Source organism: Phoca vitulina, unplaced genomic scaffold (assembly GCF_004348235.1).
Source record: "Phoca vitulina isolate PV1807 unplaced genomic scaffold, GSC_HSeal_1.0 scaffold41, whole genome shotgun sequence".
In the NCBI taxonomy this organism is placed as follows: domain Eukaryota; kingdom Metazoa; phylum Chordata; class Mammalia; order Carnivora; family Phocidae; genus Phoca; species Phoca vitulina.
In genome coordinates, this window is record NW_022589744.1 from 15,251,458 (window position 1) to 15,279,091 (window position 27,634).

General features: G+C 50.1%; 1 protein-coding gene across 2 annotated transcripts in view; it reads left to right on the forward strand.

The window, feature by feature from the left end:
* The window catches only part of RPTOR (regulatory associated protein of MTOR complex 1), a 329,954-nt gene that overhangs the window by 118,221 nt on the left and 184,099 nt on the right, over positions 1–27,634 (forward strand). For both annotated transcript variants that reach the window (XM_032429799.1, XM_032429800.1), the window contains one exon: positions 16,865–17,023. In XM_032429799.1, coding sequence (XP_032285690.1) covers positions 16,865–17,023 — 159 coding nt within the window. The remainder of the gene's footprint in view (positions 1–16,864; positions 17,024–27,634) is intronic.

Consider the following 27,634-nt stretch of genomic DNA (forward strand, 5'->3'; position numbering starts at 1 on the left):
TGGGCCGCGTCTGCAGGGAGCCGGCGCCCCTGGCCGGGCGTGGTGTTTGGGAGCCAGGCCTGGGCTCTGGTGGGCTTGGTGCCCCCAGCCCCACGGCCCCAGCGCAGAGGAAGCAGCGTCAGTGTTGCCGCCTCAGAGTCGGGAAGAGCAAGCTCTCCAACCCGACCTCGGGGTTTGTGTGCGCTCGCTGTCTCCTGTCCTCAGAGCCCTGTGTCCAGGATGCGCTGGGCTGGTTCTTTCCATCCCAGCAGTGCCTTCCCACGGGCTTTGGCCGGATGTTGAGTTCATCTGTTTTTCTTTGTGCTCCCTGCTGGAGCTCCCTCCCTCATCTTGATTCTATTTTATTTTATTTTTTGAGTGTGTAAGATGTGAACATAATTCCCCAAGTCAGAACTATATGGAAAGTTGGGCCCCGTGTGGTGTCGTGGGTGATGGATTCCAGCTTCAGGCTTACCTTTCTTACCTTTCTTAGGGCTCTTTTTAAAATGGGGAGATCCATGTTTATTTTCTTGTTTCCTGTTCTTTTGTCCACACAAGTATCATGCGACAGACTTACACTCCTTTCTGTGTCTTTTTCCTACTCCGTAGTGTATCCTGGCCATCGCCCCGTCTGTTTCGGGGACCTCGCTGATGTTGTCCAGAGCTGCGTCACACTCCAGTTTGTGGATGTGCCACACTTTATCCAAATCTCCCGCAAACGCAGCCGGACTGCTCCTAACGCGTGGTCCTCACGGTGCCGCCCAGTGTCCGTGTTCGGGTGTGTTCTGTACTGTGAAGGAGTCTCTTCGAGGCAGATTCCTGGTAATGGCATCACTGGTCACACGCGTGCCCGGTGGGTCTTTCTTGGTTGTTGGCGAATCCCCCCACATGAGGCTCGCGTACCATTTTGTGTCCCCACTGGCAACACATGGAAGTGCCTGGTGGTGCTTTTTAACGTCTGCCTATGTGTGTGGCCTGGTAGTGGGGGATGCTGTCTCAGGCTGGTTTTACCTGGGTTATTTTAAGTGAAGTTGAACCATTTTGTATCCTTAACGGCCATCTCCAAATCTTTGGCTGTGGATTTTTCAGGTCTTTTGCCCATTTTTCTCACAGAATAGGTGTTATTTCCATAATGTTTAAGTTCACGTATACCAGCTGCTCTGCCCTGTAAATGGCCCGCTGCCTTGGGCTGCCGGGTCCGTTCTAGTGAGGGAAGGTAGACCAACAGGGTCGTCCTGGAGAGCAGAACGAGAAGGTCACCCACAGGGAGCACGCTTCTCCGCATGTGGGAGGACTCTCCAGTCAGTGCTCTTCAGGGACGGAGGGCAGGGTCGTCCTGCATTGGGAGAGAGGTGAATGTTGGCAGGATTTCCTAGAAAGAGGCAAACGTCTGAGCGCTGTCAGGCTGCCTGAGCTGACTGTGCTGCTTATTTCTGAGATCCTGCGTCTCCGACATAAAGGAACGGGTGGCTGGAGGGTGGCGTAGGGGTCACAGAGAGCTTGTGCCCAGGCTCGAGGCTCCCACAGTGGTGCCTGGGGGCAGACAGGAGACTGCCCTGGGTCTGCCCTCCTGCTCCTGTAACATTAAGAACTGAAGAGAAAAGACCTGACTCCCCAGGCTTCTTTCCAGAATCATTTGCATGATTCAGATTGCCTGCAGTGAGTCAGTCTCCTGGAAAGTGCTCCTCCTGGGGAGGCTGGGGACCGCGATGCTCTGCTAATGAGGCTGCCGTCTTGAGCGCTGTCCTCTAGCGGAGGTACTTGTCTGGCTCCTAGAGAATCAGGTGCTCGAAAGGATACGTGGTAGCGTCCCCCAGTTAGGTGGCCCTGAACTTCTTCAGTCTGGACTGGGGCCCTTCTACTTTGGACCCTTAGATGGAATTTATTTTAAATCTTGAGTAAGATTTGTTTTAATGGGAGCCTTAAAAGTGGAGGCTGTGAGGGTTAAAGTCACATGGCATACTGAGTGGATCAATTCTAGTTAGAGCCGATGGCCCCCTCCGGTTCTGTACACCCGTCCCCAGGGAGTGCGTCTGCCTGCTGTGTCCTCGTAACCCCCGTGCCAACCCAGTACCGTGCACTCAGGGGACGCTTAGTCACGCGTGTTTGTGCCTGTGTGAGAATTGTGCAAGTGAGTGCCCGCAGCATGGCCACAGAGTTGTCGGTGGTGAGGAGAGGCCCCGTGGTTCATGTGGACAGGTCCTGTTTCCTGTTCTAGGGCATCCCTTCACTGAAGGACGAGCCTCACAGCGTAACGGGTTAACAGTGGATTCTTCTAGGAAGCTCAGAAATGGGGGGTGTGCCATCTCCAGCCCCCTCTGCGTCCACCGCAGCTGGTTTCCTGGGAGGGCACGGCCTCCTCACAGGTACGCCTGGCTTCTCATCACAGCTTCCCGAGGCTTCACCTTCTATGCCGTTTGCTTTGGATTCCACACACTCACCCCCCAACTTGGCAGCCTTTGTCCACCCTGGGGCCTAGTCAGTGCCCAGAGCTCAAGCATAGGGCTTGATACGTACTGGTCAAATTGAATGGACCAGGAGTCTGGGTCAGATTTACTGTTTCCATTCTTCATTACACATTTGGTCCTAAACATTGGCTATTTGAAAGTTTCAATTTTATGGACAATTACAGATGTTTTAGGATTTTACTGATATATATATAGCAAGCAGTACTTGATCTTTTACGTATGTTTCACATTAAGTGGCTGCGGAGGGCGTGTGAGTCCGTGTGTTCACCGTGGCAAGAAGCGTGCAAGGATGGGACACTCAGGAGGATGCAGTGTGCAGGCGTGGTGTGGCCTGCAGGTGGAGAGGTCGGGGATGGTGGTCTCGGGGGCAAAGTGCATACGGAGGGCTGAGGGCCTGTGTGGGGCTGGGAGGAGGACATGGGATTGCTGGGGATTGCTTCTGGCGACAAGTACTAGGAGACCTGCTAGATGGTACTAGTAACTGCTCGTGTGTTGGGTGCTTTGTGCCGGGTACTATTCTAAGCACTTTTATGCGTGAAGTCATTCAGTCTACACAAAAACTGTGAGGTGGGCACTCCCTCCGGCCCCTCCGTTTTACAGATGAAGGAGTGGGGGGCGTGGGGAAAGTGATCTGCCAGGATCACAAAGCTGGGATAAACTGGGCTCTGTCTGCCCCAGAGTTCATGCTCTCAGCCATCATACTGTGCTTTTTCTCTAGCTCAACAATTACAAGTTCATCGTGAAGTCTAAAGGTAAATGGTTCCAGGACTGGTTACGTAGACAGTTTAGTATCTTCAGGATTCTGGATGATTCTCTGTTTTCTTGACTCTGTCCTCATGATGGCAAAATAGCTGCTGCAGGTCCAAACGTCACATCCTTAGAGTTGTGTTCAGGGAGAGAAAGGAGAGACAGCCATTCTCTTTTAATCAAGGAGAACGCTGTCCTAGGAGCCGTCCTCTGGCTTCCCGTGAGTCTGTCTGGTCAGGCTTGCTGCCGGGAGTCTCTCAGCGTCACCAGCGGGACAAGGCGAGCTCTGTGGAGGGATGAACAGCTGTGGGAGACACGCCCCTTTTTAAAATCAGTTTTGCTGTCTCTGTTATTGAGACCAGATGTATCTCCAGGGCAGTGGCAAGAACGGACCATGGCCTTGCCACCCTCGGGCTGCAGCCTGCCAGGGGCCCACCAGTGCTGAGTACAGAGGTCCAGCCTCTGCCCCCTGGCCTTGAGCCCTGCCGAGGGAGCGGCCACCTCAGTGACATAGTGGCACCTTGAGGGCTGGGCTTGGCCCTGGGGTGACCTCTTACGCAAAGCAGTGGCCAGCCTGGAGCAATTCTGAGGGACTGCAAGATAAGGCAGTACTGGGAAGGGGCATTTTTTTATTTGGATCAGACTTGGCCTGGAAATGTCACTTCAAACATTTCTAAACTTTTATCAGATTATTTCAGATTTTGGCGTCTTTTCATGCGAGCAGGAGTCCCTTTTGAGGCTGGTCGATACTCTGGTGGCTTCCAAACAGCAGAGGCTGGTGAGCAGATGAACCTGTTGACGTCCATGTTCCCCACGGCAGCATTATTCTTAGAGAAGTTGAACGCATCTCTCAGTCTGCTCGATAAATCACTTACTTACTCGCAGAAACCATGGGTCTGGCTGGCGGGAAGAGCTCTTGCCTGGAGCGGGAGCGGACTCCGTGCCCCCGTCTGTCTTCCCCAGGGCAGAGCTGGGGCCTCTGGTGGAGCAGGCGGAGCAGGACGCAGCGGCCTCCTTGGCCTCGGGCGCACGACTGGGAGTGCGTTCTCCTGCAATCAGAGAAGATAATGCGGTCCCCTGCTCTGTAAGCCACGAAGATCCCTGTTCCCCGGAGCCGGCCGCACAGCAAGGCTGTCATCAGTTTGACTAGGGAATGTGGAAAAGCGGTGACCCACAGCTTTTTAAGAATCAAAACACTTAACCGGAGATAAGTTTCCTAGTTAAGAGTAAGCTGAATATATCTTACAGTATTACTAAGCTTTCCTTTTGTATATCAGACTTGAGGTTTTTCTGAGGCATATCAATATGTGCTACATTCATGAAACATATTTTTTCCAGATGTGTTAATCTTTCAAATTATTGGTATGTATATTTTACCTGTGCTTAAAAACACCTTTCAGATTTTCCCTGTCTGGACACCTTCTTAAAGTGCCTGGCCAAGCCTTCGACAAATGCTTTATATAAGCAAATTTTAATAAAAAATGGCCAATTTTGACTTTACCATTAAGTTATATGTAAGTGATTCTAAGGGAGTTCGTTTTAATCATAGAAACATTTTGAAATGCTGTTTGCTTATTTGCCTCTTTGTTTTTGTCTCTTTGTTTTTGTGTGCTTTTTAACTTTTTATTACGGAAAATTTCCACATCTACCCATCATCTGTCTTCGATAGTTATCACCCTGTTCCCAGTCTTCTTTCATCTCTGCCACCACCCACTCCCCTCTCCCACGCACTCCCCTGGCTTATTTTAAAGCAAATTCCAGACATCATATAATTCCATCTGTAAATATTTCAGTGTATCTTGAAAGATAATCATGACTTTAAAAGATACACACACACACACACACACACACACACAGAGTTTGTTTATTTGAATCAGGATACAAGTACGGTGAATACTTTGTGGTAGGTTGATCTACCTTGTTAATCCATAGAATACTCTGAAAGTCTGTCACCTGCCCCTGTCCTGCACCACATGTCTGTCTGTCTCTTCCTACGATTTCCTGGTTGAAGAAACTAGGCCATGTGCTCCCATAGAGTCTTTGCTGTCTAGATTCTGTGCATTGCTTCTCCCCACCTTGCTCTAGGCAAGCCACACTCACCCGCCTTTGACTCTTCTCTACGTGATAGGTAAACCTAAAGGCTTCACCAGATTTGGTCAAATTGGAGGGGTGCCCAGGGGGCATGGTGTTTCATGGGGGGGGGTGTGTACTCCCTCTAGGTTGTATATAATCACTGGTTGTATTCTCTCAGTGAGGTTAGCAGCTGTAGATGCTCATTACCTGGATCTATTCGTTAGAGATTGCAAAGTGATGTAATTCTGTCACCCCCCTGGTCTTTAACTAGGATATCTCTATAAAGAAAAACTACTTCTCACCAGTTACTTGGTGTCTCAAGGTGTCGCTCATCCAGGAAAGCCAATATCAATACTTACTTTCTTTTATTTAGCGGATTTCAAAATCATGAGTGGGCTTCTCCCAAAGGTAGCCAGTATGGGGTGTGTGTTTGTCTTAGTTAATGAGCAGTAAAAGCTTAACTATTGCATCTGCTAACCGTTGGTGCACACGTTGTTTCATCTTGGGCCAGTGGGGGCCTCTTGAATGTGGCCCCTGAGTCTTTTTGATATAGATCTAGCAGTCTTTGATCACTTCTTTCCTATCAGGTATGACCAGGCAGGATGCTTTATACTCATTTTGTCCATTTTCTGCTCTAGGCCTGCAATCAGCCAGGTCTCTGAGGAGTCCTGGCTTCTTTTAGTGGGGATGGTATTTAGAGAGCTTAATCTGGCCGCCAGGGGTGCTCACTGTTCACACTCAGACCCTCTCTCTCTCTGCCCCCTGCTCTTCTGTTTTAAAGATAGCATGCATTATGAACTCTTACTGATTCAGTTTCAGAGCTGCAAGGTTTTTACTTAATCCCATGGGTCTTACAACCGTATCTGTTTTCTCCCACACCGAACATTTGGATTTTTCACGGGCATCAACATGATTAGTCATTTCTTTTATCCCACACCACACTCAGCACTTTCAGAAAGCAACACCAACACTACCAGCAATGTTTTTAACCAAAAACTGTTCACAAGGTATTTGCAGTTCTTTCTGATGTGGGGGCATAGATGGAGAGTCAGGTCATCCTACTTTAAAGTCACGTGGAGGAGTTCCTCTCTGTCTAGTAATGCAGCCAACCGGATGCATAGTTAAGTTCATTTGTTTCATTTTACTTATGATTTTTAAGGACTGCTTTTTAAAATTTTTAATTTTGGGGGCATCTGGGTGGCTCAGTCCTTAAGCGTCTGCCTTTGGCTCAGGTCATGATCCCAGGGTTCTGGGATCGAGCCCCGCATTGGGCTCCCTGCTCCCCAGGAAGCCTGCTTCTCCCTCTCCCACTCCCTCTGCTTGTGTTCCTGCTCTCACTGTCTCTCTCTCTCTGTCAAATAAATAAATTTAAAAAAATTTTTAATTTTGCTTTCTACTTACATAAAATATTTAGTGGATCCCAAGTCAAATACACAAAGTATATTCAAAGGAGTCTCGTTTCTTTTCCTGTCCTCTTCTTTTTCTTTTCTTTTTTTTTTAAAGTAGGTTCCACGCCCAGCATGGAGCCCAGTGTGGGGCTTAAATTCACGACCCTGAGATCAAGACCTGAGCTGAGATTAAGAGTTGGACCCTTAGCCGACTGAGCACCCAGGTGCCCCATCCTGTCCTCTTCGTCCTGTGTCTCGCTTCCTTCTGTAGCAGCCACGCAAACATTTTCACAACGTATGTGTATAGAAATGTGTGTATGTTTAGACACACACACATTTGTTTGCTTCTTTCTTACATAAATGGGTGTATACTATATACATTTTTCTCCACCTTGCTTTTTTTCACCTTATTAGATTAGAACCAGTGTGTCCTCATTAGAATTAAAACTTCATTTTTTCCTTGAAAGCAGGGTTTCCCAAATGGGCACTGTTGACCTTTTAGGTCAGAAAGTCATCTTTGTGGCAATAGTGTCCTCCCGTGCTGTGAGGATGGTTGTGGGATGTTTAGCGGCTTCCTGGCATTTATCTGTCAGGTGCCAGGAGCCCCCTCCCCACCTTCTGTCCACCAAGGCCATCTCTGGACCTCACCAGACTTCCGGGGACAGAACACTCCCTGCTGAGAGCAGCATGTTCTCAGGTCTCTGCAGAGACCCTGTGAACCCCTTTGTTTCAGAAGTGGACTCAGACCCCCATCTAGAAGCTCTGGCTTCTGGTTTTGTATTTTGACCACTAAACCAGCTCTTGTGGTTCTCTCCTGCATCTTTAGCATATTAAGGAAGGAAGGAAGGATTGTTACCGAATAACACACAAAGCAAAGAGAGGCAAGGATTTTGTAAGTTTTACATAAAACTGCTCTTATTGGGAAGATGTATGTTGAAAACCTGAGGAGTGACTTTGGCCTTGAGCAGCGGTTCAGAGATACAGCATATGAGGGCCTCATGATTCCCTGCTGCCCGTGCACGCCTCAGGTCCCCCTGCTGTCCCCACAGTCCAGCTGCACGGTTGGGCGGCCACGGGAAGGAGCCAGGGCGTCTTGCCAAGGGCCAGTGAAACTGTCCCAAGTAGCATCCTCGAAACCACGGGTGGAGCGGACGCGCACAAGTCTGGGAGGTGGACTCTGCAAACGTGGAGTGTGGAGGCCGGGGGTGGGGGCAGCTGGGAGCAGCCGCGGAGCCCACAGCTCACCTGCGCACGTCACTCCCAGATTTCTGATGCTCCACATGGAAATAGGATTAGTGCCGACAGAGGGGATCATTGTGAACATCCCGCACCTAACAGGAAATGAGAAATTTCTTTGAAAAGTAAATACATGGGATCAGCAAGCATGGATCTGTGACAGCTGAAGATTCAGGTTTATAGCTATAGCCAGAGGACGATGGACTCTGCCAGTCTGGCTCTCCTGGCCGCCGCTGGGCCTGCAGGCAGCCCTCTTTGGGGCTTTGCTCCGAACGGACTTGGGTGGTCAAAGCATCAGGCAGCCATCACTCTGTCCTGAATCACTTTGGATGAATCTGAGCGTGGTTCAAGGTCATGGGCATGCCTGGGGGCGCAGCCCTAGTTGCCTGCTTTGCTGGCCTGGTCTGGCAGCCATTTAACGAATACCTATTTCCTACTCCGTGTGAAGCATCTCAGTGTTCCATGTTTATTATTTCCTTCCTCCTTTGGGTCCTGTTAGAGATGACATGGCCTACGGTGGCATGGGGGCTGTTTCAGAAGCTCTCTGCCAGCCGCGGCTGTGACACAGGCAGGCTGCGGACCTGGCATGCCCCTGTCCCTGTGTCCCCTGGGGCCCAGTCTCCCCTATCGCCTGCCGGGCAGCTCTGTAAGTACCGAGGGTTCCAGGTCACTAGCAGTTACTGATCTCACTTGGAGGTAGTCTGGTGTTAATGTTAGGATGGAGCCGTGTTTTCAGTGCTAATGTGCTGTTTGGAAATCGGCAAAAATCAGTAGCAGGCAGAGATTTCGGCTGCTGTGTTCCCGTAGCTCCATGCTCTGCTGCTCGGTCAGGGCAAGCTCCCAGGCTCTGTTGAGGTTTCCGCCCCTCCCAAGACGGGGGGCTTCCCTGCTGGGGCTGTGCTGGAGCCCAGAGGCCATGTTCAGCCACGCCAGGATCATCACGTCAGGATGGCCAGACCTAGCCCTGTGTCTTCCTGTTCCCTGCTTGTCCCCGGTTTGCGCGTGTCCACTGATGGGCTCAGGGTCCTGAGTAGTAAAACCACGGAGTCTGGCTTAGAAACGGGCCCTGCCCACACACCACTGTGTGGCCCGTGGTAGTCACTGAACCTCCCTGTCTATAAAACGGGTGCTCCAGCCGCCTGCGCCGCGCGGTGCTTGTGCAGGTAGGTGAGTGGGTGTGAGTGAGGCCTCAGGACGGTGGCTGGCGCGTCCCATGTGCAGCACGAGTGCTGACCTCTGCCCGCCTCTTCTTGCTCCGTCTTCCAGGTACTCTGCCCTGCGTTTGCTCATGTCGTCCCGACAGCCTCTGAGGTGAGCAGGGCAGGATGGTTTTCGCTGTTTTAGGAGGAGGGAGTTGAGGTTTGGCTTGGTTCCCAAACTTTCCCAGGTTGAATGGTGGGTAACTCACCGATCTGGGGCTGAATCCCAAGCCTTCCATCCTGGCGACCCTAACTGTAGAACAGGGGAGGGACTCACCAGTGGGCACGGTAGACCCTCCCCTCTGCAGCTCCTGTCCAGCATCGAGCGGCGCGGCCTGGGGACCCAACAGGGACTGTGCCTGAGGGTGAGGAACCCCTGGCAGAGCTGCCACCCGGGGGAAGGGGAGACCCCCCAGAGGGGCCTTGCTGAAACTGGGCTTGCTGGTAGCCTGTCTGGGCGTGCACTGTGGCATTGACAGGGAGCAGCCCACCATCCGCCCCTCTCAGGGACCTGGATCTCGCTTCGGTGGGGGCTGCCGTGAGGCAGTGCAGATGCTTGTCTCAAGCCAGTCAGAGCCTCATCGGAGACACCACTGCCCTGGGCAGATCCTGGTGGGGCGTGCGGGGTGGGAAACCTGAAAATACTCCTGTCGGCGGCTAAGCAACCGAAGGGGGCGGGGCTAGCCCAGGGTCTGCTGGAGCGTTGATAGTGCCTTGGAACCAAGGGGAGGGAGTCTTGAAGGACCAAAAGTATGGCTTAGAGAGAATTTAGTACTCCGTCGTGGAAGGGGCGCCCTGGATTACTGCAGCAAGCATGCGTCTAAGCGTAGTCAGACCTGTCTGCGGATGGAGTGCAGCGAGGCGTGAGGACGAACGGCCCTTTACTGGAGCGCTGACCCGTGCCGGTGGGGTGGCCGCTCACAGAGCCGGCTCCTCCTGAGAGGCCACTGTAAATGAAACGTAGTGAATGACCCTGTGCATTCTATTTCTGTTAGCTAAAATTCCAGAGTAATATGAAAAGCTATTAGAAATAAGCTGGAAAGTGATCTGTGATTTCTGTGTTTCTGGACTTCTGAGGTTCACCCTTTCTGCTTCCAAAAAACAAGTGACCTCCGTTGTGCCCATGCGGGCGACCAGGACTCAGCTTGCCTGGGCACACCTCGTGGGCGAGAAGGATGGAGTAGCAGCTACCACCCGCGTGGCCGGGCCGCGGTTCAGGACGACTCTGCTCTCCACCCTGCCATGGGCTCTGGCCACCTTGTTTTTGTTTGGTTTGGTTTTTGTGCGATGGTTTTAATGAGTCTAAGATCCGTCTTTCGGTGACAGGTTTGTGGAGGATACTGGTTACATTTCAGGTACAGACGGCAGCTGTGTCCGTGTGGGTGCTCAGAGCCAGCGCCGTGTCCGCAGTCGGCTTGAGCCCCGGGAGTGAGTCCTTCAGGACGGCACAGACTCTCAAGGAGGGTTATTGGCTCAGACACTGCTTCGTGCCGCCTGTTTATCCTTCAAATACCCAGGTGTCCACTGAAACTCTGAAGATAAGTGGTAGCTTGCTTTTGTTTTTTGTTTTTTTAAATTAAGGGATTTTTGGGGAAAACCCAATGTTATGATAATATCAGGAAAAAATGACACAGCATCTTGCTATGAAACAATGGAAGCAGCGACAGAAGAGAACATGCAGGTGGGTTGGGACATGGGATTGGCGCCGCGTAGCAGCCTCCCTGCTGACGGACGGGCCCTGCCGGTTGCGCTGGGATAGCGGAGCCCCACGGCGCTCAGTCTCGGGGAAACGATGTGTTAATACAGGCACTGTCATTCAGACACACACCCGCGAATTCAAGCCCCACACTTCTCCTGTGTGACTTCTGTGCGTCCAGGGATCGGGACTCGGGGAACTTCAGAGGATTCTGTCCTCACCAGCCTGTTGTCTGGAAAGCACAGCGGTCTGTATGGAAGGACCCCAGTCCTGTGTCATTCACGTGCAGCAGTCGGGAAGCAGCCCCCGTGGGCCCACGAGAGCTGCAGGGAGCTGCGGTAGGAGGCAGGCGCTTGCACGGGCTCGGTCAGGGAGACAGGGCCGCCCAGGCAGGGAGTGTGTGGGCAGAGGTCCCAAATCATGAAGGGGCACGGCATAACCAGACCTACGGAGAGCCTGCGGGGGCGCATGGTCGAGCTCCTTGGGGGCAGTGGACATCCCCACCAAGGATTTGCTTTTAGAAGGCAAGTGGCCTGACTGTGTGCTTGGAAAGGAAAGCTCTGCCAGACAGGACAGACTTGGAGAAAGGCAGGTCTGGAGGCCTGAGGACCCTTGGGGGCATCTGACCCTGGACGAGGGCAGGGGCGGGACAGCCACATGTGAGCAACATGCCACAGGTACACTGAGCCTGGCCTGGAGACCCCCTGGATGAAGGGCACGTGAGAGGGGGAGCAGAGTGATGGATGGGCTTGAGGTGGTGGTCTGGGTGACTGAGAACCGCGGATGCCAGGGATTAAGGTAGGGAGCCCAGGGGGGTGGGCCCACGTGGAGCAAGACAAGGAATAGCATCGTAGGGTTGTGCTCGAAGGTGCTGCCCAGGGCGAGCATGCAGTGTGAGAGAAAGGAGGCTGAGGTTTGAGGGAGGAGGCTGGACCAGGGAGAGAGGTGAGAGACAGCAGGCTGAACAGTCTGAGAGAGGAGGCAGGGGACGAGAGCTAAGTGAAGGCAGGGTGGGGATTGGCCGTTGGGAGAGCGAGGGGCTGTGTGGGTCGCTGGAGACCTGGCTGGTGGTGGGAGCCTCAGAGCACTTGGCCATGGAGACCTGGCAACCCTACAAGACAGTCTAGGAACAGCAGTGACATGTTGGAATGGCTTGAAAAGGAGAGGTTCATGACATCATCTGTGCAGAGGGCCATCAGCATGTACACACGCCCGCCCGTGTGGGGTGCTGTGCTGTTCCTCACACTGGTCCTCCAGCCAGGGGAGGGGAGGGGGACTCGGCCAGTCAGCCACCCACCCCACTCTTCTGCCCGGTCAGTACTTGACGTTCGTTTGCTCCTTTCCCCTTAGTCTTTGCCATTGGAGGACCCCTTGCAGTCCGAAACCAGGTGCCCGGCAGGTGCACCACTGCTTCTCCATCCCCTCGTCTCCAAGGAGCCGTCCTGAGAAGGGAAACCTCTTTTTATTACTTTTCATGCCGTTACAAACCTTGAAAGACACATACATTTGCCAGTGACAAAGTAAATCTTCTTTCCTTCGGCTTCTGCTCGCAGACAGCACGCCTGGTTTTTCACACCAGATAGACAGCTTGGCCCTCGGGAGGGTCAGCTGTCCACCCAGGAGAGCCTGCTCGCAGAGAGCGTCAGCTGGGTCTCAGCGCACTACGTGAGCTGTGTCTGCGCTGAGCTGGTGTGGGGCTGGGGGAATTCGTCTGCCGTGGGACCTGGTGCTGTAGCAAAAGCGCTTGCCTTACCGCTGCAGTCCATCCCGGCAGAACTGAAGTTTTTGAAATCCTAAACAGTGTAGAAACTCCAATATTCCAATAGAACAGCTCTTTTTGAAGAACTGGGCTTTGCAGACTCTAGTAGGAAGTCTGAATGGTTCACTTTCTGTTCCTACACAGATAGTTACTGAGTGCCACCTGTGTGCCCGGCATTGCATTTACCCAAGGTGGCCACAGTGACCAGGGGAATCACGATCCCTGCCTTCATGGGACTTCAGTCAGGGCAGGGGAAGGTGGAGGGAAGGCCGACAGATGGGTGATGAGCAGATGGAGTCAGGGGTCATCGGTGCTGTAGTTGGGGAGCTAGACATGCTATGGGAGAATTTGGCAGGGGGTACCTAACTCAGTTTCTGGGGCCACCAGAGAGTGAGTTCTGGAGAAGGGACAAGTTAACCTGGTATTTGAAGAAGGAAGAGGAAATGTCCAGGCAAGACTTGGAATTGGGGATAGAGGACAAGTAGGAAGAGGGCCTGACAGAGAGCTAGAAGGTAGGTAGTTGGAGCATAGATTCTCAGAGGCTGTAGACACCAGGTTTTGTAGGGACTCATGGGCCATTCTAAAGAGCTTGCAGTGGGTCAGTGGGAAGCCATCAAAGGGTTTTCAGCAAGTGAGACATCTTGAGTGTTGAGGAATGGATTTGGATAGAGCAAAATAAGACTGGTGGGTTACTTGGGAAGTTTTAGTAATCTAAGAATTAGATGATGGTGGTGGTGATGGTGTTGGTGGTGGTGATGATGGTAGAGATGAGGGTGGTGGTGGTATGGTGGAGGATGATGGTGGTGGTAGTCATGGTGAGGATGATGGTGATGAAGATGGTGAGGATGGTAGTGGTGAGGATGGTGGTGGTGCTGTGGTTGTGAGGGTGGTGGTGGTGGTGGTGAGATTGGTGGTGGTGGTGGTGAGGATGATGATGGTGTTAGGGGTAAGAATCGTGTTGAGGATGATGATGGTGGTAGTCATGGTGAGGATGATGGTGATGAGGATGGTGAGGATGGTGGTGGTAGTGTGGTTGTGAGGATGATGGTGATGATGGTGATGATGGTGATGGTAGTCGTGGTGGTGGTGGTATCTGCACTGGTTTGGCCTAGGTGGTGTTAATGGAAATGCAAAGGGCTGTAGCAACAATAAGCGCTTTTTGAGGTGTGGGAGCGTAAAGTCCCTGAACTGTCAGGGCCTAGAGCTTTCCCTACAGGGCTACCATCTAGGACAGATATCCCTTGAGCAGACCTGACCTTCCTCTCTGCCCAGCATTTCCCCGAAAGTTCTTCCTTCCTACTTGGGAAAGGGCAGAGAGTGAAACATTTTCAAGTCCCCAGATCAGGGGCAAAACTGGCCCAAATTCTAATGTTACATTCATTCCTCCTGGATGGTCCTGAGAAAATCTCTGAGGCATTTCCTTTCTCGAATCTGAGCTGGAGATGTCATCCATTGCTGAGGAAGGATGGAAGGGTGGAAATGAGATCATTGGCCCAGCTGGGCGAGGCGACAGTGGTCTTCACTCGACACCCCGGGGAGAGAGAAGGCAGCGCGGCTGCTGCCGAGGCCTCCTAGCTATGGGGTCTGCCCGGAGAGAAGACCTTCGAGCACCGCCCCCAGCTCCCTGTACTCTGGGCGCACTGGCGGCGTCCTCTGTGGCCTCGCCTGACCGTGAGGGGCCACCGCGCTGTCCGGCCCCCGGAATCTGTCCTTGCAGGGGGAGGAGCCTGAGGAGAAGTACAGCTGCTCGGGGGACGCAGAAGCTGACTGCAGCCGCACTGCTCTGGGCGCAGCAGGTTGCCAGGTGTCATCGAGGGGCCGGTGGCCATGGTGAGGACAGGAGACTCAGGGCCGCGCTTTCCTTCATCCAGCCAAGGGGCAGTCTTGTTGCCTCTTGCACAAGTTCCACACACGTGCCTGACCACATCTTGAGGTTTGGCCTTGGAGCCGGAATGCTGGGCACCACAGGCCGTGTTTGAGAGACTGCTGTGTCTTTGCTTATTCCACTAAAACGGTCACGGGTCCCCCAAGGGGCTCAGTGCTTCCTCTGCCGCTTGAGTCCCTCAGACCATGGAACCAGGATCCAGGCATTGTAGTTTCAAAACCAAACCGAGCATGGCATGGTGACATTTAATTTAGTGCTTCTCATTTCAGAGCCCTTAAAAATATTAATTAGTTCGCATAAAACCCCAGGAGGCATATTATTCATATCTGTAGCGCCTTTCATGCTAGTCCGTAATGGTCCTTTTTGTGCAGTAGGTGGGAAAGTGAGGCTGAATCATTTTTTTGCAGCCCCACCGGAGAAGACCTTGGTGGAGCCAAGGTCAGCAATAATGAATCTCTAATTTTATGGATGTCTCTGAGGAATGTCAACCCCATGGTCTTGCATGTGATTTGGGAGAACAATACTCCCTTTTAGGACTAATCTCAGGGGGAGGTGGACCGACCTTCCCTGGAGCTGGGACTTTGCAAACCCCAGTTCATTTGCCGCATGAAGGAGGGCAAGCTGAGAACAGCTGTGAGCGAGCAGCGGGAGTGAGGCATGGGCAACAGTGGGAGGCACTTGTCATGTTCCCTCGAAAGGTGCCTAGCGGCCTGGGACCATGAAGTGAGTGCAGGTCCCACAGGGTGGACGGCCTACTGCTCCTGGGAGATGGTGTGGCCTGTTCATATTTTAGGGTGCCTCGCCTCTGAGCAGCTCTTCACCACTGTATGTTGGGGTTTCTGTACCTGAGGAGCAAGAAAGCCACTGTAGAAGGATTCATGAAATTAGGAGGCTCCCTGGTATCTGGGGTTTAGTTTGGGGCCTTCTCTTTTAACTCACTTTCTGATTTCATAGTGTGCTTCGTGCGGCGTGGTTTTGGAGGACGTGTGTCCAAGTCATCTCGAGAAGATGTTCCCTCTCTGCCCCAGAAATGGATTTTCATTTATCAGCCACCCTCATCTCGTTTCACGGGGTTAACCAAAATTCAGCTGTTTAGAGCATTAGGACTCTGTGCCCTGGCTCTGTCTCACTCAGAGCACAGATTCATGGTTTATCAGTGACGAGTCAGGAGTGCTGGCCTGTGTTGTTCTCTTCAGTGTTTACCCTGCGGGATTCCAGAGGAACAGGTAAGTGCCCGCCACCTAGACCCAGCGATGTCTGTGGGCACACTTTCTAATACCGCGCTGAGATTCACTCGTGTCACTTCAGCATCAGATAGGATTCATCCTTTTCCTTGTCTCCTTACTGAGTGTTGTCATCTGTCACTCGGAAGCTGCTTGCTGGTGGCTGAGCACGTCGTGAAGCCGTGGGAAGGGTGTGAAAATGGAGCCGGTGCCGAGGGGCACACCTGAACTGTTAACCGGGTCTGCCTTCGTAGGACTCAGCGGTGTCAGTGAGACTGACACGGCCACACGGGGACACAGCAAATGCTGTGTGTCGGCCAGAGAAAGAAAAGATGGTCCGTCCTGCGGGTCTGGGGAGGAGCCGTGCACCAGAGCTGGTGCCTCCACAACACACGCGCTGAGCCCCTGCTTCGACCCAGACCATCTCCCTGCGGGTCAGCCCTTCAGAGCCCCCACGTGGGGGACCCGCAGCCTCTGTCGGCGTCAGATGAACGCACGCTGCCGGTGAAAATGAATGTGACGCCTCACGTACACGTGCGCGCTCTTGCGAGCCTCTGGTGTGGCACCCTTATTTTATGAGCAGCGTTCTGGCCCATTTGGAGGAGACTTGGGGAGGGAAGACCACATCCTCTAACCGCTTATTGTTCATGTGTATTAATGCTGTTGATGTTCGTAAGTTAATTTTAGGTCCTGCTCATTCCCTGAATTCCTTCCATTCATCAGCGAGAGTCCAGGCAGGAGCCGGTGGGGGCTCAGCAGGGCCAGCATGGCGAGGAAGACAGGGCAGGCAGCCTCCTTCCTCTGTCTGGCACTTTCTGTGCTGCTGTTGCCGCATTGGCCTGCAGCTTCCTGCATTTAAGCAAAGTATCTCTTCCACGTTCCAGAGGTTTTTTTTCAGAAGGCTTCAGTGTTTCCAGGAAACTTTTGTCATCACAGTGGTTGGACCTCTTGCTCATTGTGGCCGTGCGGCAGGCTTCACTTACCCATCTCACGTGATCTTCTCGTAGTTCCCTAGGAATATTGGATGGATGAAGTTCCACAGCCCCCTCTGAAGGAGTCATTATCCCAGGTTTACAGGTGGAGAAACTCTCGGGGTCACTTGTCCAGGGTCACACAGCCTTTCAACGCAAACTCAGAGTGAGGAAGGGGGCATGTATCCCCATATTCCCCTGAATCCACGGTGAGTTTCTTCATCTCTTCTCCCGCAACAGGCCCGGTACAAGCAGAGCCTCGACCCAACTGTGGACGAAGTGAAGAAGCTGTGCACGTCCTTACGCCGAAATGCCAAGGAGGAGCGGGTCCTCTTCCACTACAACGGCCACGGGGTGCCCAGGCCTACCGTGAATGGGGAGATCTGGGTCTTCAACAAGGTAGGAGCACTGTCAGAGGTTCGTGTGAACCCAGTCCGTTTCTCTTGCTGCCCCAAACTGTGTAAGTGTTGGTGGTCGGCCGCGGTCCCGTTCGCCCACGGCTCCGTTGCTGGTCACTCCGCTTCCACAGACCCAGACGCAGTGAGGTTGGACCAGCGCCGTGGGCCGGCCGTGTGGCAGGGCGTTGTGGGATCATCTCTGTCTCAGCCATGAGCTCTGGGACAGGCATGGGGAGTGTGGCCAGGGAGCGACCATCTGGAGGCCACGGCGTGGTGCCCGCGGTGTGGTGCCCAAGATGTGCCCTTGTGCTTCTGCTGCGTGGGTCGCATGGTAACCAGGTTTCTCAGTTCAGTTAGAGTGTTCTTTTAAGAATCAGCGGTTTTCGGGGCGCCTAGGTGGCTCAGTCGTTAAGCGTCTGCCTTCGGCTCAGGTCATGATCTCAGGGTCCTGGGATCGAGCCCCGCATCGGGCTCCCTGCTGGGCGGGGAGCCCGCTTCTCCCTCTCCCTCTGCCTGCTTCTTCCCCTGCTTGTACACTCTCTCTCTTTCTGTCAAAAATAAATAAAATCTTTAACAAAAAAAAGAATTAGCGGTTTCCTTAGGGAAGAAAATGGTGCACAGATTCCAAGGAGCTCACACCAGGCCACCTGCAGACGCAGCCTCGGCCCTCCCCAAGGTCCTGCTGCCGGCCTCCTGCAGCTCCTTAACAAGAGACGGTGGTGGAAGTGAGAGGTCGGCGACCCCTCCCGCCATCTTCCTGGCCTGGAGTGGCGAGTTCCGCCCCACCCTGCGGTGCCGGCATGCGGGTCCCTCGGAGCCGCGGCCACGCGCTCTCCTCGTCCACTGGGTGGAAGGCAGTACCTGGAGGTGTGCAGTGTTCGGTGCCACATGGCCGCCGGCCAGGGGACAAAACGCATCTTTGGAGCCCCTGTGCCCCTCCCGTGGCGCAGTCTCCCTCCTCCCCGCCAAGGTCACTGGCACAGCGGATTTCGAGTTTATCATGACCTTGCCTTCCTTTACAGCATCCCCACATTTGTGTGGCTGTCCAGGCGTGTTGGGGTTTGGGTGTTTCTGGTTGACAAGATTGGGATCTTCTGTGCCTGCTTCTCCCGCTCCGTGTTACACTCTGAAGATCCATCCCTGCAAGGGTGCCTGGTGGCCTTCCCTCAGCCCCACTACCGGTGTGGGGACATCTTAGGACCTGCTCGGTGCCTTCAGTGCAGGCGGACGTCTGAGTGGTTCCCGTTGTTTTCCTAGACTGCCCACCTTCCTCCCCAGCACTGTAGTCAGGACTTGATTTTTCTGCGCAGTGTTGGGGGTAATATGGGTTTCCCCAGGGCTGTGACATTGAGCACCTTCTGATTCGTTGTTGACCGTGGAGTCTTCCCCTTCTTGAAGTGCACGCTCCTCTCCATTTTTCACTTGGGTTAGTGTGTCATCTTCTTATTGATTTGAAAGAATTCTTCATATTCTGGACAGCAACCCTTTATCATTTTTATGAATTGCGAGTGTCCTCTCTGAATTTACGGCTTGGATTGTTCGTTTGTTTCTGCTCTCTTAATAGTGTCCCCTCGTGGACAGCAGTTCTTTATTTTCACATGGTCATCTTGGTCAGCCATTCTTTATGGTGTGGACATTTTGTATCTTCTTTAAGAAGTCTTACCTCATGCCAGGGTTGCAAAAGTATTCCACTGTATGTTCTTCCAAGAGGGTTGTATTTTTATCCTTAAATTTAGGTCTTTAATCTACCTGAAACAGATTTTATACAGACTGTTAGGTAGGGGTTCATACTCTGTTTTTTTGTCCCCCCCTTCAATGGATACCTACCTATTCCATTACTATTTAATGCCAACTTCGAACAAAATCGGATTTCCACAATGTGTGGGCACGTTTCTGAGTGCTCTGTCCCATGGGTCTGCCTCTGGACCAGGAAACTATTTTCATGAGTGTAGGTTTCCAGTGATTCTTGGTATTTAGGGAAGCAGAGTCCCCCTTTTGTTCTTCAGTTCTTCTTGGCTGTTCTTGGCCCTTAGATCTTCCTTTAAGCTAGTGAATCAACTTGTCAATCAGTTGATTAATGGTGGGGGAGACTCAGCATCTTTACAATGATGAGTCTACCAAACTATACTCTCTTTAAGTATCAGTAGTATTTCATAATTTCACAAAAGTTTGCATCATTTGTTAGATATATTCTTGGGTGCTTTATATTTTTGGTGTTGTTATAAATGTTTACTATAAAATTATATTTTGTAAGTTTTTACCAAGGTGTATGGAAAGGTGGTTGATTTTTGTACATTTATTTTATGTTTATCAATTTTGCTGTTCTCTTATTGTTCCTTATAATTTATCTGTACACACTTTCTTTGTTTCAATAGATTCTTTGGTAGGTATAAAATAGCAAATTGTTCAAGAAGTTGAACATTGGTTCTATAGTGTCATTTACTGTAGGGCTCATACTCACATTTTCCTGCCTACATCAAAATTGTGTTCCCATAAGCAGTCTTTGTTTGTTGGTTTTGTTTGGATCCAGGATCCAGTCCAGGTTCATGCACTGCACTTGTTCATCATCCTTTTTGGTGTCCGTGAATGTAGATCAGTCTCTGCCTTTTTCTCTTTATTTTTAAAGTGAAATTATCTTATCTTTTTGTAGTGAGTTACACGTCAGTCTTTTTATTAATTTTTATTTAAATTTTTTTTTTTAACTTTAGAGAGCGAGTGAGCATGTGTGCATGGCGGGTGGGGGAGGGGCAGAGGGAGCGGAGCCGGACATGGGGCATGATCACACGAACCGTGAAATCATGATCTGAGCCACAGCCAAGAGCCAGACACATTAACCGATTGTGCCACCCAGGCACCCCTTATTTTTTTAATTTTTATTTAAAGATTTTATTTATTTATTTTAGAGAGAGCGCAAGTGGAGGGTAGAGACAGAGGGGAAGGGAGAGGAAGAGGAAAAGACTCCCGAGCAGACTCTGGGCTAAGCACAGAGCCTGACACGGGGCTCGATCTCACGACCCTGATGAGATCATGACCTCAGCCAAAATCAAGAGTTGGATGTTTAACTGACTAAGCCACCCAAGCACTCCTAAGCATCGGTCTTTTAAAAAATTATTACTACTAACAGACTTTAGGTTTTGGAGCAGTTTTAGTTTTGTAGGAACATTGGGAAGTACCGAGCGTTCCCATGCACTCCGTCCCTCCCCTGTCCTCGCTGGGGCGTGGGCGTGGACGCTCGCTGAAGTTCATGATCCGTACCGACACGGTGTCATTAGCTCCGTGGGGACCCACTCTTGTGCTGCACACTCTGGGTTTTGCCAGATGCATGGTGTCATGCGTCCGCCATTACCGTGTCATACAGGACAGTTTGCCTCCAACCGCCGCCCCCCCCCAACAGCAGCCGCAGACACTCCCGGTCTCTACCGTCCCACCGTTCCTAGAGTGCCAGTCAGCTGGGATCATAGTCTGTGGTCTTCTCAGATTGGCTTTCTCCAGCTAGGAATATGCATTTAAGGTTCCCTCATGTGTTTTTGTGTCTTGATGGCTCACTTCTTTGTACCACTGAGTAACATTTCATTGTCTGGATGGACCCCTATTGAAGGACATCTCGGTTGCTTCTGGGTTTTTTTGGCTATTGTGAATGCAGGTTTTTGGGTAGACATGAGGTTTTTACTAATTTGGGTACATACCTAGGAGTACATTGCTAGATCAGATGGTATCTTTAGCTTTCTGAGCAGCTGCCAAACTGTCCACCAAAGGGGCTGCGTCGGTTCGCCTTCCCAGCAGCAGTGAACGAGAGTTCCCGGGGCCCCCATCCTAGTGCTAAGCATTTGTCGTTGCCAGTGTTTTGGAGTTTAGCTCTTCTAATTAGGTGCACAGTGGTGTCTCATTGTTGTTTGAATTTGCAATTCCTTAATAACATATGATGTGGAGTGTCTTTTCATCTGCTTATTGGCCATCTGTATACCTTCTTTGGTGGGGTGTCCATATCTTTGCCCACTTTTTTTTTTCAGTAGGGTGCGCACTCAGCATGAAGTCCAATGTGGGGCCTAAATTCACGACCCCAAGATCAAGAGCTGAGCTGAGATCAGGAGTCAGGTGCTCAGCCAATGAGCCACCCTGATGCCCCTGTTTTGCCCACTTTTAAATAGGGTTGTTTTCTCATTCACTTTTTAGAATTCTTTTTATATTTTGGATGCAAGTCCCTTATCAGATTTATATTCTATAAATCCTTCCTCCCAGTCTGTGACTTGTGTTTTCATTCACTCAACAGTGCACATCGACTTTTTGATGAATCCAGACCAATTATTCTCTAGAATGTCCCACCTTCCAAATTAATTTGTTTTGTCTTAAGTTTATATCAGACTGGACTGAAAGCAAGACCAAACTTCATGCCATCTACAGGGATGCACTGTAAATACAAAAAAAAAAGGTTGGGCACAAAAGATGTATCATGCAAATACTAGTTTTAAGAGAGCTAGGGTGACCCTGTTACTAATCAGAAAATGGACTTGAGACACGAGTGTTACCAGAGGTGAAGACGGACATTTCACGATGACACGTGGTCAGGTAAACCGCCCTGGACGTGTATATGCCTGATGGGAGAGTTCAGACTACACAGAGCAAGAGTGCTAGAACCAGAGAGAAAGCAGCAAATCCACAGTCCTAGTTGGAGCTTTGAAGAACCATCTATCAGTAATTAGTAAGTTAAAACTCAAGTTAAAATTACAGATAAAATTGATAATTAAAAACTTTCTCACAAAGAAAACTCCAGACACGGTATGTTTTTTTTGGTTAAAAAGAACTCAGTTACTACTATAAAGGATTGAACGATACTGCCAGCCGCTCTGCACAGTGAACATAAACCTCTGTCCAGTCACTGCAGAATGTGCACTCTCCAGGACAGGCAGTGCATCCCCGAGATGGGCCACGCCCGGGTCACTTACGTATCTCCCTCGGGTCTAGAGGATCAGCATCATACAGAGTATATTCTCTGACCACAGAATTTGGAATTGTAGCATATCTGGAAAATCCTCAAATACTTGGAAATTGAATAACACATATGTCAAGAAAGATATCACAAAGGGAAGCAAAGATTATTCAGACTAAACAGTGAGAATAGCACTTGCCAAAATTTGCAGGATGCAGTTAATGCAGTGCTTGCTTGGAGATGTGTACCCTGAAATCTTTATATAGAAAGGCAGAAAAGTTTGAAATTACAATCTCAGTTTCTACCTTAAGAAACTAGAAAATGATGGGCCCACTAAGCTCAAAGCAAGGAGAATGAGAGAATCTCGTAACAAAGAGCACAAATCAGTAAAATAGAGGACAGGCAATAGAGAGCTGACCGCTAACATTTTTTTTCTAAACGGACAAGTCTCTAGCTGGATAGATCAAGAGGAAAAGAGAAGACAGGATCCACATTTGGAAATGAAAGAGCGGACATCATCACATACCCTGCAGACATAGAAAAGATGAGGACAGATTAATATTTTATACCAATAAATTTAACAAATTAGATGGGAAATGCCTTGAAACATACAGCTTACCCAAAGTGATCCAGAGTGAAATAGAAAACCTGAGTAGCCCTGTGTCAATCAGAGACTTTGAATTCATAGTTAAAAGTCTTACAGCTTGACTCATGGATGAGTGGATATTTTTCCTTAAAAATTATTTTACCAGCAAACTGTTTCCTGATCAGTATATGTAAACTGTTAAATCCTAAAGGGAAAAAAGTCATTTGGGAGTGTTCTTTGTAAAGCATGAGGCGTGCAGGTGGCCGGAACTGAGGATCGAGTGTCCCAAGTCTCTACTGCACCCTCGTCCGCCCACACCAGGGACTCTCAGGGTCTTGGAACTTAAGAGAAATGCAGGTGATTCGACCCCGCCCACAATGACAGAAGCCCCGGAGGGGCCCAGAGGTCTGTGTTTCACTGCCCCCCCGCCCCCTGCCATGCTGATGCAAGTGGGTTTGAGAACTTCTGCTCTATAAATCCGGTTCTCTAATAGGATAAGACATCTGAGAAATCGGTTAAGGTTTTATCTCTTAGCATGAGGGGGATCATATTTTTTTTGAACTTTGAAGCTCTTGTAAAGAAATAGTCCCAAGTTTTCAGCACTTCTCCTGAAGAAATAGGATCTTTGCTGATGGTCTTCCTTCAACTCTTGCAGACAAACACCAAGTCCTAGAAATCCTCAGAAAATAAAAGTCAAGTTTACAATAAAATTAACAGCTTTTTTTTGGACCCTGCTGCATTCTCAATATGGATAGAGTAACAATTATAACAAGTGATAAATAGGATCTCGCACAAATGTTGCTCTTTCAAATTACAAGTGTATGTTTTTTAAAATTGCATTTAAAAACCTCTATGATCCATCTTTCAACAAGATCAATAATGAACTGTATACTAAAGCAGAATGAGAACAAGAATCTCACTATTGGATAGAGAATGCAGTTTTCAAAACCAGTAAATTCTATTATTTAAATAATATTTATTTAAAATTACTGATGGAGTAAACGGTTATTTAACTATAATAAAGGAAAAACAGAGGAAGGGTCCACAAAGCCAGTGAGCCTTCAGCCTTGTGGATTTTGAGGGACCAAGAGTTTGCCTGGGGCTCCCCCTCCAGAGTCGTTGACGGCTGCACTTGGTCCAGGAGCCTGGCTCTTCCACACCTCACATATCTGGGCCATCACCTCCCACTAGTGGGTGATGTGTTTGGAGAACACCCTTTCGAAAGAAGAGGCATCTTCTGCTGCCCCCTCTCCTCAGAGAACGGCTGCAGGCAAACCCCTTTGCAGGGCAGGGGACTCAGGGTGACGTGTGAGCTCAGAAGGAAGCTCACCGCCCTGGGCGGCTCTCCAGGAAAGCCCTCAGGAGGGGGCTGCGTGACTGTGGCTGAGACTTCCGACTCACACTTGGACATTTTTGGGCGAAGATGCCCTCAGAGTCTTCTCAGAAATGGGGAGGTGCTTCTTGCGAGGTGCACTGCTTCCCCCGGAGCCCAGGGCCGCTCTCCCCACCTCCTGTCCTGGCCCCGTGCTTGACTCAGCCCCGGAGGACAGTCTGACGAAGCAAGGGGACCTTTCTTTTTCACGTTTAATATAACCTGACAGATGAAGTGGATTGTAATGAATAAATTATCTAAAACCCATTTCCGTTTCTTTGTTTGAAATGAAAACATGGCCTTTAGTATGTTTTTCAAGAGAAAGGAGAGATGCTTTGGTGAGGAATTCTCTGAATGTGTAGCTTTGGTGGGGGAGAAGCCAGACGTCTGCCCGGAGGGCCCTGGGGTGTGCGGTGGCCTCCCGCACAGAGGGGCCTGCACTCGTCCGGCCTGTACAGCCGGGTCCACTGAGGTGACGCGGGACGGGGGAAACAGCTGTGCTTTGGCCGCTGGTTCTGTTCTCTGCTCCTGCCTCTGTAGGCCCGGCCTGAAGCCTGACAAACTGCCCAGGGTCTTTCTGAGAAGGGAAATGAGATCTACGTGCTCATGTTCTAATAAGAATTCATTCTCAAAGGTCATTTTCCTCAGTGCGGTTTAATAGAGTTGATTTTGTTTTTCCCAGTGGGTATGGACTTCCCGCATCTGCAGTCTCATTAACCCGAGCACACACAGCTACAGTTTCAGATCAGATCGCCTCTCCTCAAAGGCAGAGGTTCTCACCGGGACAGGATCCCCCTCAGGACACATTGGCAATGTCCAGAGACCTTGCTGATCCACAACTGGGCAGGGACGCTGCCAAACATCACGCAGTGCCCAGGGCGGGGGGGGGCACACTCAGTGATCGGCCCCAAACGCCCCCAGTGCCAGGCTAGGAGGGTGCAGGGAGGGTGCTGGGGAGTGGGCGCAGAAAGGGGCTCTCTTCCCCACTGTGCCCCGGAGACCTCTATCCACGTCCCACTCTGCCTGGTGGAGCACTTGCCAAAGCCTTCCGGCTTACACGGGTAATGTATAATGCCTGTTTGTTCTAAAATATTGGAAGAATGTAGAAGTGTATCATAGTCAACCTTGGAGATTACCCTTTTCCTCTTTCCTTTTAGTAGTTTGTGTGCATTTTTATCTTTTTAGAAAGTACAAGTAATTTCTGTTATAAAAGATTCCAAGAGAACAGAAGTATTAAAGGAAATGGATAATACACCTTTGCCCCAAAATGCACACTGTTACCTCCCCAGCCCTTAGTAGTTCGATCCTTCTCCCTTCAGTACTGTTTCTATGACAGACACTTCCCGAGTTCCCATTGGGTGCAGAGCAGAGCCCAGTCGCGCATGCTTCACACACAGAGCCTTTTCCTTTTCTTCCCACAAAATGGTATGTTGTCTGTGCGATGTTCTAAGACTTGCACTTTTTAAATCATAATAAGCCTTTGATATCTTTCCATGTCAACCCATAGCAATGAGCCTAGTCTTTTTAGGGCTGCATGGTGTTCCATCATGTGGATGTATGGACATTCTTTTGCTTAATGGTCCTTCCCATTGAAAGTGCAAGGATCCAGGATAGGCTGTGATGGTCCACGAAAGTCGTTGGGGCTTGCTGTGGCCTCCTCGGGACATGGGGCCCAGGCCCCTTCCATCTGACACTCCCCTTCTGTCCCTCTGCTCTTGTCCTCTGCACGGTCAGAGATGTCTCAGCATGTCTACATTCCCACAGGGGAGAGAGAGAGGAAGAGGTGAGCAGGAGGGTAGCACTGATAATTTGGACACATCGCTTCTGATCATGTCCCGTTGGCCAGAGTTTGGCTGCAAGATCAGACTGAGGTGCAGAGGAAGCTGGGAAATGTACTCAGCGGGAACTTGCATTGGGGAAGCAGAGGGAGGAAAGACAGATTAGACGAGCTGTCTCCTCCATGGTGGCATTTAGATAGCTGTCAGGATTTTACCAGCTAGAGAATCGTATATGCTTGTACACACATTTCTGCATGCAGATGCAAGTATTTCTGTAGGATGGACACCTAAGTCAAAGGGATGTACATTTAAAATTTGTATGTACTACCGAATTGCCTTCTAAAAAAGCTTCCCGGGCCATGTGGGGGCTCAAGTCGGTTGAGCGTCTGTCTGACTCATGATTTCGGCCCAGGTCATGATCTCAGGGTCATGAGATCAAGCCCCATGTCAAGTTCCATGTTCAGCGCTCAGCAGGGAGTCAGCTTGAGATTCTCTCTCTCTCTCTCTCCCCCTCCCTCTGCCCCTCCCCACACACACGCTCTCTTTCTAAAAAAAATAAATAAATAATAACAACAAAAAGCTTCCTTATTTACGTACCTACCAACGATAAACTGGTACCTTGTTGAACACATCCTGGTCTATTCATCTTCTTTATTTCTACCTTGCTGGACAAAGACAGATTCATAGATAGACAGATGGTTCTCATTGTAATCTGTGTTTCCATGATTCATGGAGAGCGTGAAACTCTTTTCATAATCCTTCATCATTCCTGCTTCTGAGAGTTGTGTGTTTGTATCCTTTGCCTGTTTGTTTCTTATCATTGTTGGTCTGAGCAGAAACTCATACCCATGTACCCTCTAAAAATCCTGTCACGTGTGTTGTACCCACTTTGTTCTTGTATTGCTTATCATTGGTGTGTGTTTTGTCAGAATTATGTAATTTTTGTGTTTCTATATTTCTCCTTAAGACTTCTGAGTTTTGTGAATAAGAGGGCTTTCTTCCGGGCGCCTGGGTGGCTCAGTTGTTTAAGCGACTGCCTTTGGCTCAGGTCATGATCCTGGAGTCCCGGGATCGAGGCCCGCATCGGGCTCCCTGCTCGGCGGGGAGTCTGCTTCTCCCTCTGACTCCCCCTCTCATGTGCTCTCTCTCTATCACTGTCTCTCTCAATAAATAAATAAAAATCTTAAAAAAAAAAAAAAAAGAGGGCTTGCACCAAAATAAATAAAAATCTTTTATTCTGTTTTTATATTTAGTTTTAAAATCTATCTTGATTTTTTTGTATGTAGAATTTCAGCAATATTGAATGGCTAGTAGATTTTATAGTGTCACTTACGGAATTATTGTTCTTCCTTCACTGAGTTAAAATGCCACCTTCATTATAATTATATATGTGGGTCTATTTCTGGATGTTCTTTTCTGTTGATTTGTTTTTCTTGCCCTCCCTAATACCATCCTGTAATTACCATGGATTTATAGTATATTTAATATCTGGTAGTGCAGGTCCCTACTCATTATTCTTTATTTAAAAATGGGTGCGTGGGGTTTTTTTCTTTTCTTTTTTTTTTTTTTTGCGCCATTCTTGTGTATTTCTCTTCTGCAGTAACTTTAGAATCAGCTTGTCAAATTGCTGGTATTTGGACTGGGCTAGCGTTGACACTATGGACTCCTTAGGTTAGGCTTGACATATGTGGAAGCTTCCGGTAAGCAAGCTCAGGGACAGCATTTCCAAGCATTCTCGTTTGTAGCGCAGTGATGACCAGCCAGCCACAGAGGAGGCAGGTCAGCAAGGCGAAGCGGCCCAGCGTCAGCAGAGTGGGGTCCCTCTTGGGGTACAGATGTCCACTCCCTCACGCACACATACCTGTGCCGTCTGGACGTGGCCTCATCCCATCTAGGTGGACTTAGATCTTGTGCTTTGCTGTGCGTTTCAGGAAAGGCTCTGCCAGCCA